Consider the following 12,656-nt stretch of genomic DNA (forward strand, 5'->3'; position numbering starts at 1 on the left):
TCAGTACAGTTATTTATGATTCGGTAGTTAAGGTTGTGTCATTATAAACTGTATTTTAAAGGAGCTGTAAATTAGCCAGTATAAGCTTTGCTTTAAAGGTTTATATACAAGGCCTCAGCTAAGAATTCTCTGTCTCCATGTATAAACTTACCTGCTATGAAACTCATCTTTTGGCACAAAGAAATAATGTTTCCTAGCTTTTTACATAGGGGACAAAAAGGCTTGAATCCCAGTCAGTTGTTTTGCTATTTACAGTATTTCTAGTTAGTGATTAGATATTCTAATTGTAAACTCTGTGTAATGGCTTGCACAGTGTTGGTTTCGATCGTTTTTATTCAATCACCAAAAGTAGAGTTTTTAGAATGGAATTTTGCAGTAATCCCTACAAGTGTACTCCAGTAAGAATAGATTTTTCTGGAGATCTGTGCCACAGTGGACCAATGTATCAAAACTGCGTTAAAGGCGCTATTAAAATGTATGCATTAATGAAAAAAAACCCAAACAAACCACCACCCCAAAACCCAGACTCTTGTAGCATGTATCACAAAATGGCATACAGCTGGGCATCAGTTTGGGTTTACTGGAGGTGCTTATCCACCTGGCTACTACAGAATACAGAAGCTTACAGAAGTCTGGCATGGTAGCAGGATTTTTCAGTGTTTTTTGTTGTGGGAGAGAATTTCAAGTTTAATAAGGACAGTGTTTTGGGGCCAAGTACTGATTTGGTATATTCAGCCAAATAGGCATGCTTCAGAATCATTTGGAATATCCTTTGCAGATGAGTGAGTCTGTCAAGGAGACATATCCCCATATGAGTGACTAAGCTGAACGCACAAGGTCAACTGATACATAACACTCAGGTGGCATAACAGTACTTCCAAGTAGGTACGTAGTGATTCCTGCCTGAGCCACCATTTGTGAAGACAGTCGGATGTTTTCCCTCTGCTCCCGTCACATACAGCATTTTGGCAGTACTCTGCATCTGTGCAGCAAAGCAGTACTAGATCAGTTAGTCTGCATATTAACACTAAAAATCAAAACAGATTTGTTGTAGTTAAAGCTGTTAAATTAGAACTTAAAACAGCATGAGGACACTTTCAGACTTGGTATAAGTAGGAGCAACTTGATTCATTGGCACACCACTTTTATTGGGTTGAATTGAGCTTGCAATGTTAACAATATGGTGAGTGGAAATCCTAGTACAAGTAGTTTTCTAAAGTGTGGAAGCTTCGTTTTGTAACTAATTCAGTGCTTGCTGGCATCTCCTTTGCAGTGTAGCCATAACATATCAATCAAAGGGCTAGCCACATCAGCATTTCACTGACATTAATACTCATATATTAGAATGAGGGTTTAAAAATGATAAAGTCGTATGTAATGTCTTGGTAATAGAATTTAACTGTGATGGAATACTGCTGGTATGATTATTAGTAAAATGTAATTTTCATTTCTGGATGCACATACTTGTCAGAATAAGTAATACAGGATACGTAATTAGAAAATGTAGTTTTCCAGTGTGCTAAGAGGCAGAATATCTTGTACTGTTGTGTGATGCAAATGTTGGGTTATAAATGTCAAAGAAACAGAATCTAGTTCTACACAGCTGCTGCGTATATTTAAGATAAGAAAGTGTGTTTTAAAAAAACTCGTTAGTGGGCTGATGTAGTCTTCAGTGAAAAATTTGTTTACAAATGTTTGAGTACATTGGAAAAGTGTGTGTTGCACAGAAACCCAACCCCTTACCGTATTTGTTTGTTGTTTTCTGTTCTGTCTTGTTTTTGCAGAGCACTACCATAGACTGTAAATTAACAGCAGCAGCAGTGGGAGATAAAAACTTTGACAAAAGCCCAACAAAAACAAGACAGCCTCGAAAAGTTGATCTGCGAGCTCGATACTGGGCATTTCTTTTTGACAATCTCAGACGGGCAGTTGATGAAATCTATGTTACATGTGAATCGGATCAGAGTGTTGTAGAATGCAAGGTAAGTCTTCAGCTGTTCTTTGCCTGTTGTCATGTGGCTCTTACTGTGCTTTTTTTATACTTCACAAAAAAGCCAATTGGGGAATTAGAGCTTCAGAGACATGTTACTTTTTGATTTGTATTTAGTGAAGCATTGTAAATAGGAAAGCTGACAGCATATTTATTCAGATTTAAGAAGATGCTTTCATCTTGGGCAATGACTGATTATTGAAGTGTAAAACTTGTAGTGATATACATAATGTTATTAGATCTCAGTTTTTGTATGAAGTCAGTTTTTACTTATTGAGTTCCAATTTTGTTAATTTTCTGACTGAATACCGATTAATTTATTTTTTCCCGTAAACGTTCTTTACTGTAGGTGGCACTGTTGTGATTCGGTCTTTCACATTGGTTTGCTTCCTGCTAAGTGGCTTAATTGTACATTGCTCCCTTTTTGCAGTGGTAGTTATCACTCTTCTGACTCTATCTGTAGTGTTAAGAAAGTGGTTTGTGGCCAAGCGTAAACAGTGTCTGGTTGGGATGTTACTGTAAGGTGCACTTCCTAATTTCAAATAACGGTGTATGTAATAGCTTGTGCATCTGGTTTATGTTTTATGTGTAGAAAGGCCATTGTGACTTAATAAAAATCACTCATTCTTTAGAAACGGAATTTATCACAAGCACTAAGAGAAGCCAGAAGAATACATTATAAAAGAAATGTTAAAGATATGACTTAATGTTTTCATATTAAAGATGGCTGAAAACTCAACACATTCTGGAAATGATTATCTAATCACTGTAAAAAATAACATATGTCAATTTAAGTGAACTTTTTTCTTATCATATGCATCTAGTTCTCTGCTATAATCAGACATGGCCAAATTGACTTTGAGATTAGCGTACAAATCAATTTCATTGAAAGCAGGTTTGAACAGTAGCTAGAGGCTTCCAAATCACTGGTTGGTCTAACACAATTTAAACTTTTGTTACTGAACTGTCTTCCTGCTCAGGAAACTTCTCTGGAGAATTTTTTGGTTTAAGAAAATCAGTCAGCCTTGCATGGTAATTAGATTACCATTTTAAACTTTTGTGACTGAAAGAACAGAAGCTTATTTGTATCATTATCACATATTTTTGGGGTTAGATATCATTCAGCATTTTAATCATGCTACTTGATCTGTTCTCGGATGGAGATATTACATAGCCTAAGTGAAAAGTCTTCATTTTAGTAGATGCTTGACAATGATGTATGTATCTGTGTGTATCAAGTTACTTGTTTGCAAAACAGAGGTGGAAAAAATAAAAATGAGTAAACAGGGAAGTCCAATGTCATGTGTTGTAAAACTTAAGTAACATTCATGTTGCTTTTACCTTTTAAAAGATCTTTCTTCTTAGCACAAAAAGTGCTTTACTGGAGTAGCTGGAATATGCATTTGTGCTATGGTCATTTGTTCGTGAGACTTTCTTTTAAAGGTTACTGTTAAACGACGATTATTACTCTTTTGATAAATTACTAAAATTTCTGTTAATTAAGCTGTGAAGTATAAAACTGTTGAGCCTTGCAAATTACTTTTACTAATAATGCTTCACTTCTCTCAATTCTGTTGATTGTCGTTATTTATTTTGGGGTGGTTATTGTTGACAGATACAGTCCAGCTTCTACCAGAGGTGAAGTTGTCAATGTGTTCTAGCTAACCAGTTACATGAGAATACTTTAACTGCTGTCTTTTGACGTGAGTGCTTTACATTACTCTTAACAGATAGGCATATAACATTTTTGGTACTACATACATAGGCTTCGACTAGGGACTCATCAAACTTGTTGTTAGTGTGGAGGTATGTTTTAATTTTGGATGGAATATTAGTGATAATGAACAACAGGTCCTTGTGGAAACTGCGAGTCTTCCTCACTTCTGGTCCTGAAAAGCCAGTGCTTGCTGTCCTCCATCAACTGAAATATCTTGTCTAAGTGCAGCTTTCATGTTATGGAATATATAGAAAGTGTTTACTGTAGTACCTCAACCTTTTAGGAGTTCATAAATTAAAATTGTGATCTAGTCTCAGAGTTCAGTTGGCAAATGATAATTATTAAGAAGCATTCGTGACGTTTCAAGAATTCATGTAGCTTAGTAGAAGGCCTATGTCCTGCCTTAAAAATAGCTTAACTCAGTCTTTAGTTTGATCATTACAATTTGTCCATGTGTGAGTCAGTTCAGGTAAATAATTATCATTTGCTTATCTAAAATACTTGCTCTGTTGCCTTGGCTTTGGTAGTCCTGTGTACGTTGCTTTCATGTTACTCCCAAGCACCAAGTTTCATACTTTGTATTGGCTGTTCTGATTGTGCCTGGTCCAACCTTGCAAGAGCTCTGGTCATGCCTTTTCTTGCTACTTGAAAATGTTACAGCAATTAACAGAATCTAGATTCCCTGTTTTGTGTCAGCTTGGGTGTTCACTGTTGCAGCAAAGACAGCTGTAGCAAAGGTTCTGGGTGTTTTTCCAGGGTGGGCTCCAACCGCTTGCATGTGCAGGACTGGGAGGATACAAAGTGATTTTATGGCTCTGAATGAGGCATATGTGAATAATTGCATAATATGAGGCATAATATGAATTCTGTGTGGTCTAATGAGGTATCTCCCTAACTCTGCTATTGTTGGTATAATACCGATAATGCAGATGTGGCATGGCAAAATATGTTAAGCTTCACTGGCACGAAAATGTCTATAATGTGTATAATCCTTTTCTTAGGCTTTTGGACTTAGGAGGCCAGGTTTAATGCAGTCATAGCATGTGTCTTGTCTGTCCTTGTATAGCAATGATTTTCTGTCATCCCTGCCTTAACTTTTAATATCAGTGGACCAATTTAAATTAATTTAGTCATAGATTTCATGAGAGTAGGTGACTAGCTTGGAAGAAGGCATCCTGTTAAGGTTCACATTGCAGAAAAAACTGCCACTCAATCTTTATTAGACACCAGGGAATTCAGAGAGAGAACAAGAGAACATGAATGCACCAACAGAGGGAAGAGGGATTGTGTGTGTGGTTGTTTTTAATTTTGTTGGGTTTTTTTGTTCCTTTTTTTTTTTTAAGTAAGAATTAATTGAAGTGCATGTCATTATGTCATTTCTGGCACCAGAGAAACCAGTAAGGAGATCATGGGAAAACAGGCTCCACAGTTTGCAGAACCACTTAGGCTTTTTTTTGTGGTGGATTTTTTGTTTGTTTGTTTAATTTCTCTTTGGGCAGGAGGAGTTTAGCTAACTCATGCTTTTTCCATTTTTATGTATGATAGTACTAATCTTCTCTGAATATTTTAATTTTAGGATGAAAATTCCATTTATAATAAAGTTTTACTAGAGTTCATGCTAAAAATGAGAATGGATTAGCTTCACTTTTAGGTTCTATTTTGCAAACTTTTTTTACTACATAGAAAAGTATCTAGAGGTTAAAATGTTACAAGAGATACCAGCCAACACATAGCTCGGTTGAAAATGGATTGATGTATTTCTGCTATACCTAAAGAATTGAGAGGATTTTGATAAATGACAGTTCCATATTGCTGCATTTACTTTTCAAATTCATTTGACAGAATATCTTGTTAGCTCTTTTCATGAAGTACCAGTTTTATTTTTACTACTGGACATGTGTGGGAAACAATATTAAATAAGCAACCAAAATGGTTAAACTGTTAACCTTTCCTTCTTTGTTTTTTTAAGTGGGATTTTGAAAAATCCTTTTTTTTAAGACAAATCCATGTTATCAAAAACTTCCTTAATTTCAACTTTTAAAGTGGTATCTCCTCAAACTTATGTCTTGGTCAAATAGGCACGTGCTGTGTTTAGTTGTATAAAGATTTTCTTAAAAGAAAACCCATGTAAAAATGAAATGTGACAACTTACAGCATCTCAAACCTTCAGATTAACTTGGTATACAAGTGCTGGGTGGTGTTTTTTTTTTTATAATTTTGTACCTTTTGCTGTCATGTATTCTTACAAGTTGGTATAGTTTTATTGATTACATTGTCACTGAAGATAATGTTTGATGCTCCCAAATTGGAAAGGGCTCTGGTGGCTGGTTGTGGTTGAAACTGCAGACGGAAGGGTTGTGGTAAGGATACAAACAGTGGAAATGTGTGTAAGAGGATCGTTGCGTATATTTTCTCTCAGCTTTGGGCACTGCTGAAGTTGGTATTTTGCTATTGATTTGGAATTGAGAGACCTCAAATCATATATATAGATATGCCTTTGATGCTTTGTGTATAAAGATATAATGAACATGGTTGAATTGTTTCTAAAAGAAATAAAGAGTTCTCAAGTTTAAGCATCATCTTACTGTACATAAATCAGTTTGTGCAATAGTGATAGAGATTAGATAAATTCTAATAGAATTGGCTATAGCCTTCAACATTTCAAAATGCGAATTGTATGGATATTCTATACATCAGCTAGGTTTCTGTGTGTTTATATGAATATTTTATTACCTAGTATTTTCTAGGTTTGGGTGGTGAGCTTAGGCAGAAAAGAAATAGTAATGCCTTTAAATCTCTTTCTGTATGCAAAAAGGAATTAAGCCCAAAATTATTTGTAGATGGAGGAAGGCAGATTCTGTAGTCAATTTTGGCCAATGGAATTTTGGTTAATGCAACAGAGAAATGTGTCTGTTCTTTTATGGTCTGCAGGTGGCTCAACAAATGAGTTTATTTATGTTTATATATATTTGTATATGTTAAAAAAAAAAAAAAAAAAGGAAACAACACACCATACACTTATATAAAACTCTCATTGATAGAGTTAGAGCAGCTGGATCCAGCAGCTAAGGATACGGTACAGTCCAGAAAAATCTCAAACTACTTAAATTTAATTTGTGGGTTTTTTTCCTCCTAGGATGAATTAATGGCTTCAGCTGTTTTTTTCCTTTCAAAAAGCTGAATTTTATTATATAAAAATGTAGTTCTGTATTCTTTTTAAGTTGCTGTTTAACGTTACTTAATGCTCATACAAACTTTTGTCTTTCCACCTAGCATTACTTATTGGTATATTTCTGTAAGGTTTTGGCAAGGGTAGTTTCTCTCCTTGTTTCTAAAGCTTACAGATACATCCTTAAATCAGTCTGCCTTGAGTGTAGTTCAGTGAAAAGAATTTCATTCTTCTTGAGATTCTTATTCCCTCTTATGAAATGGAAAATGCAGCAATGAAGTTCTGTTGTTCTCATTCTCATAGACAGTGCAAGATGGTCCGAAGAGGTGGGTAAAGCCTTTCCCTTAAAAGATTTGGCATGTTGCATGATATTATTATGCAAAAGAACCAGCTGAAAAAAACTTTAGTTAAGGCATTCCAATCAGGGTGATATCTGTGAGGGAGTTTGAGTTGATTGAAGCCTCCCAGAAGGAGAGAGTAGCTTACTGCATTAGTGTCGCTTGTTGAGAATGTCTTATGAGGGCTGCTTTTGGTTCTGGGTATGCTAATTCTAATGTTTGCAATCTGTGCATGCATACTGAGACCCATGGTCATCCAGGCTGATTACTAGCTTTTAAGACAGCCAAAAAACCTGTTTCTGAACATGTTGGAGCTGAAGGTAAAAACCCCAAGATTTTCTTAACTTCAGTGAAGAAGAAATCTGCAGTAATTCAGTATAATGGTCAAGTTGATCCAAAGAGGATCTTGATCCTATCTCCACTGATAAGAGCCAAATCAACTGTCTAATTTACTTTTTTTGGAGGATAAGTTTTGATTTCTGCCCCTCCCTGTACTTTTTGTTTTTAAAATGTGGAAGATATCTAGTTCCAGGGAGGAAAAAATACAAAATCAGGGTTTGATACTTAAGGCTTTTTGGGAGAGATAATTTGTTATATGTGAATTTCTCTTCTTTCCTTGTAGCGCTACAAACCCTAAGAAAGGTATCCCGAGAAGAATTATGAAGTAATTTATTTCCTCAGCGCAGGCCTCTAAGTATTCTGTGTAGGTACATTATTCTTGTTCCAGTGTCCTGGATTCCTCTGAGTCTCTGGGTGAAAAAAATCTTGGCTTTCTAGAGGAATTAAAACAAAACAAAACAACCTAAACTGCAAAATTTGTGTTCTTTAATTAAGGTTTAATCAGCATATTTTGCTTTTTACACCTAAACTCTTCTAATTGCTAATTATTTCCCCAGTAGAGTCCTCTGTTAAGTGTATTTCTATCAATTTTGTAACCGTTTTGAGCATTAACTTAATACCTTGTTGTACTGATGTCTTCATTCTTTGAACCTCTAGAACATTTCCAGTTAGAAGGAGAATTTCAGCATGGAATGAACTCTATTCCATATGATTGAATCTATTGTCTTTTTATTTAGTACAACCAAGGTGATTATGAGTTTCCCTGAAAGCCTAAGTGAATGATTTACATATTAGAACATGTTTAGTTCTTTTTCTGTGTTTCTCACAGGACAGTCTTTCAGATCAATAGGGTTTTATGGAATATATATTCAGATTGTTTGAGAATGTCTAATTCTGCAGTTGGACTATGTCAGAAGTATGCAAGGCTGCCACTTAACACTCACTTATAAAAAATACATGTCTTCTACTTCTGAATTTGGAGATATTTAGGAAGAGTATATTTATGTCTCTTTCTAAGTAAATACCCTGTGGCTGTATTGTGGCAGTCAATGCCAAGGGAAAATCCCTTTTGTGAGCATTCCTCCTGCCTCTCTTGGGACATTTACATTTCCGTTGTTGTCATCTTCTGCAGATAAGTCAACAGTGAAGGACAGGAAAATGGGGTAATGATTGGGCATCCAGTCTCACAGGTGGAAATGGATGAGATCTTTCAGAATGGTAATCTATTCTAAAAAGCCCGATGCTGAAAAGCTGGAATCTCTTCTCGTTGGCAGTCTGGATAATTCCATCCCTTTTCATCCTTCACATCATATATACATATATATATATTTAGATTTTTTGTGTAAATGAATTGTGTGATTAAGTCTCTGCATGTGACCCCTGACTGCTACATTGATTCTTATGGAGAAGATTTACTTTGGTAACAGTTATACCTTGGCAGATAGTGGATTATGGCTGTCATGTTGTAGGTGAATCAATGAGGAACAAACTGAGGCCAGGTACGGTGCATTTAACACTGGGATCTAGGAGGCCATGTGTTCCTGCAGCTTTACTATCTGGGATGTGCTGCTTAGTGGCTGCAAGGCTAGGGTGAGAACATTTAAAAAGAGCACACCAATTGAGAAAACTTTAGTTACTGGAAAATTATTCTGGTTTTCTCCTCTCTGCATCTGTTTGAAAGTCTTTTTTTTTTTTTTTTTTAATATTATCTACTATGTACTGAAGTTGGTATAATAAGAGTCCTTTGGCTAGAGGAGCTGCTTCTTTTTGTCCTTTCCCAAAGTTGTAAGTACTGCCTTGGCAATCATCTTTGTTTAACCTAACCCCAGAGCTGGCTTTAAGTGTTTGTAATTCAATTGTATGAAAAAGGCTACAAGGAATTTTTGAAGCTATTTTTGTGTCAAATTACTGAAACACCCAGTTAACCTTAAAAACATAAATTTAAAGAAAGAAAGAAGGAACTTATGTTGCCTGCTAAAAATGTACTCTAGTACAAGAAAATGGAGTTTATTTTGGTAAATACGTAATCTAAAATAGTTGATATAGATAATGAAACAATATAAAGTATGCATAGTTTGTAAAATAACACACACATTTCTAGCCTTGAGAATAAGCTAAAGTACAGATGTTAATTTCTCTGACATGCGTTCTACTATTTTGAATTGTCGTAACCTTAAAATCCTACAATCTTCAATGCTTCCTTGTTTTCCTTCTCCTTGTTTGAGAATGGGAGAATAAATGGAGAAGATGACGTTTCAAAGCTGTTATGGGATTTCCAAACAAAGTGGACTTCTTTTTTTAAGGATTATAATAGGCCTATCTAGAACCCAAGTCAAGGTTGTCCTGATTCAGGAGTATAGGATTATTCTGATATGGCTACTCTATATGTTGGAGATCTTTGTTGATTGCAAAGTAATTAATATGATCACCCAATTGAAGAGACTAGAAGTACAACTTTAAGATAAATACATAGAAACCAAAGCAATGACTGAGAGCTGGAGAAAAGAAGGAAAAGCACAAAAAGAGCTTTTTGACATGCAGGACTATTGATTAGAGAATTGAACAAAGGGGAGAAAGAAACAGGAGCTGTATTGTGAGTGTTTTTAGTTTTATGTCACTGATTTTCCTTTAAGTGTTGTTTTTTAACAGTATTACTTTCTTTTTTAGTTTGAACTGGCTCTTTAAAAATCGTATGGGATGGATATGACCTTGAAAAATAATGGGATTTAAAATTGCTTTGACTCTAGTGCAGCCGTAGTCTACCCCATAAAGGTTCCTTTTTGTCAGCACCTTCTCAAGTGGTACAAGTTTCCACTGCTTCAGCACCACAGGGTATATCTGCTACACTCGGTACCGTAGGTGAGCTAGAGAGCTGTATTGATGTCCAAGACCCCAGAGCCCTGCACGCCAGTATTGAGTGTCAGTAGGACAAAGGGATGGCGCCAACCGTCCTGCTGTATGCGCCAGTAACTAGAATTAATTACAAACCAATCGAATCCGTTGCAGCCAATTGGTAAACTAATTGGTAATTTTAGCTGTACATCTATATGTAGTTATCTGGATGCCTGTAACGGCGCTTTCAGAGCCACTTTTGTTCTGCTTCATCCTGCTTGACAAAATGGCCCTCATAGCTTTAGGGAGAAAGATGTGCATCAGTGAATATGGGGCCGCTCCAGCTGCTTGTCTTGTTTGTATTCCCTTGTTCGTAAAACATGACTCGGCTTACAGCTGCATGGTTCTGCTCTGATCATTTCTGATAATGTGTAGCTAAACATTCCTTAAAATAGGTTAAGCCATTTATTGTATTTTTTTTCCTGTGCCAAGTAACTTCAGAAATACAACTCATATTCAGTTGTATTCATTTTTTTTTGTGAGGAGTATCTCAGTGGCAGACTTGAAAAGTAAATGATCCAGAATTTAATTTTGCTTTCTATGCTCTTATTGTTAGTAACAGTCAGCACAACTTAGTATGGGCTAACCTAAATGGACATGAATTGAATTAGAAAGCTGAAATTTTATTAGTGAAACTGAAAAAAGAACTGGCTAAAATACACGATTTGCTCATTTCTTGTAGCAGACTTTACTTAAGAATTATTCTGGTGCTCTAAACCAACTGCCTTGTAAGAAAAATTTTTGTTAGCTTTTTTGTGGAGTATTTCAAAACAAAGACCAACTTTTACATCAGCAGTGGTATTCTGTTTGATTTCCCTTGTGTTTGACTTTCTTGTGACTTTTCCCTTGTAACAACCAGCATATGCTCTATATCTGTCATACGTACTAGTTAAAAAGGATACTTAAGTGAAAACTGAAGCTGAATTTCAGACTTGCATTTGTGTTAAACAAAATGAATAATCATCCATATAACTTTATATGAAAAAGTGTTTTGCATACATTAAAGGTCCTTTTTCTATTATAAGGACAATTAAAAGTAGGGATGAGTGGGACATGATGTTACAAAAATGTGCATTAGTTACCTGTACTGTAGTAGAGTGTTTTTACTGTTTTCAGTGTTAAAAATTTTACAGTTAAAATTTGTAGTTATACACTTAAGAACCAAGACATTTTCATTTGTAATTCTTCCCAAAATATTTCTAAGTAATTATTTGCTTTGACCAGAAAATTTCTCTTAATACTAGCAGGAATGACTTTGACGTAGTAAAGAATTTACAAAACAGCAACACTTTGTTATTAGTGTTTTTCATTGTACCATAAAATTATGTCTATATTTTAAACTCTGCATGTGAAGCTGATATAAGTTTTTATAGAATTCTACCTTCATTTATGGATTTGTATTATTTTCAGCATGTTGTCATCATAGAGTACAGTGTAAATTTTTCTTGGCTTTGAAAGGGTAGTTACGAAAGCTTCTACTTCTGATTGACATGATCTCGAATTATCTCCTTCAGAAACACATTAATGTGCTTTGTTGGGTGATAATCAGCTCTGCTGAGAAGGTGCCGTATGCCTGTTGGCTGTGGTGGTCTGTGTGGTTTTTGTCACATTCAGTAAATGATTTCTGAGTTTATATATGGAATGTAAGTGATTTCCTAGCTTCCTGTACGGTAAAGTATTGCTCCTTTCTCTACCAGTGACAGTAGATAACTATAGTTTGCTCAGGGAACAAAGCTAAGAGTTTAATCATGTGGTCTTTTGCTCTGCTTTGCTCTGAAAAAATGGCACAATTGTTTGAGTAAAGACTGCGGGATCCCAACTTACCTTTTAATTTTTTACTGTTTCTGGATGTAAAGTGACTTTAGTATAGTTACTACACTTGTACATTTGACCTAAGTGGAAATGAGTACATACAGTCAATAATTTCTGAAAGTTAAGGATATTTTTGTCAGAAAGAAGTCTTCTAGTTCCCTACTGTTCAGCCACTGGCATTTTATCTATTCATTTCTTCATGATACAGTATGAAGTCAAGTTAATTTTATATGACTTTTCATAACAGTTAATTTTATTTGTTAGAGACCAACACATAATTTACAAGTTTCTAACTACTTAATCAAGATTTTGCAGTATTTTGAATGAAACTCCAGCACGCTCACATAATTCTGACAGTGTATGTTTAATCCTACCCAGGAATTACGGGATGGACTAGGT

At 35.3% G+C, this 12,656-nt stretch overlaps 1 protein-coding gene across 3 annotated transcripts in view; it reads left to right on the plus strand.

Annotated features, from left to right (window-relative positions):
• Nucleotides 1-12,656, plus strand: part of SCAPER (S-phase cyclin A-associated protein in the ER) — a 170,718-nt gene that overhangs the window by 16,776 nt on the left and 141,286 nt on the right. For all 3 annotated transcript variants that reach the window (XM_010571658.1, XM_010571655.1, XM_010571656.1), the window contains exon 5: nt 1,785-1,982. In XM_010571658.1, the coding sequence (XP_010569960.1) occupies nt 1,785-1,982 (198 nt within the window). The remainder of the gene's footprint in view (nt 1-1,784; nt 1,983-12,656) is intronic.

Source organism: Haliaeetus leucocephalus, unplaced genomic scaffold (genome assembly GCF_000737465.1).
Source record: "Haliaeetus leucocephalus isolate CR32 unplaced genomic scaffold, Haliaeetus_leucocephalus-4.0 Scaffold339, whole genome shotgun sequence".
NCBI lineage: Eukaryota > Metazoa > Chordata > Aves > Accipitriformes > Accipitridae > Haliaeetus > Haliaeetus leucocephalus.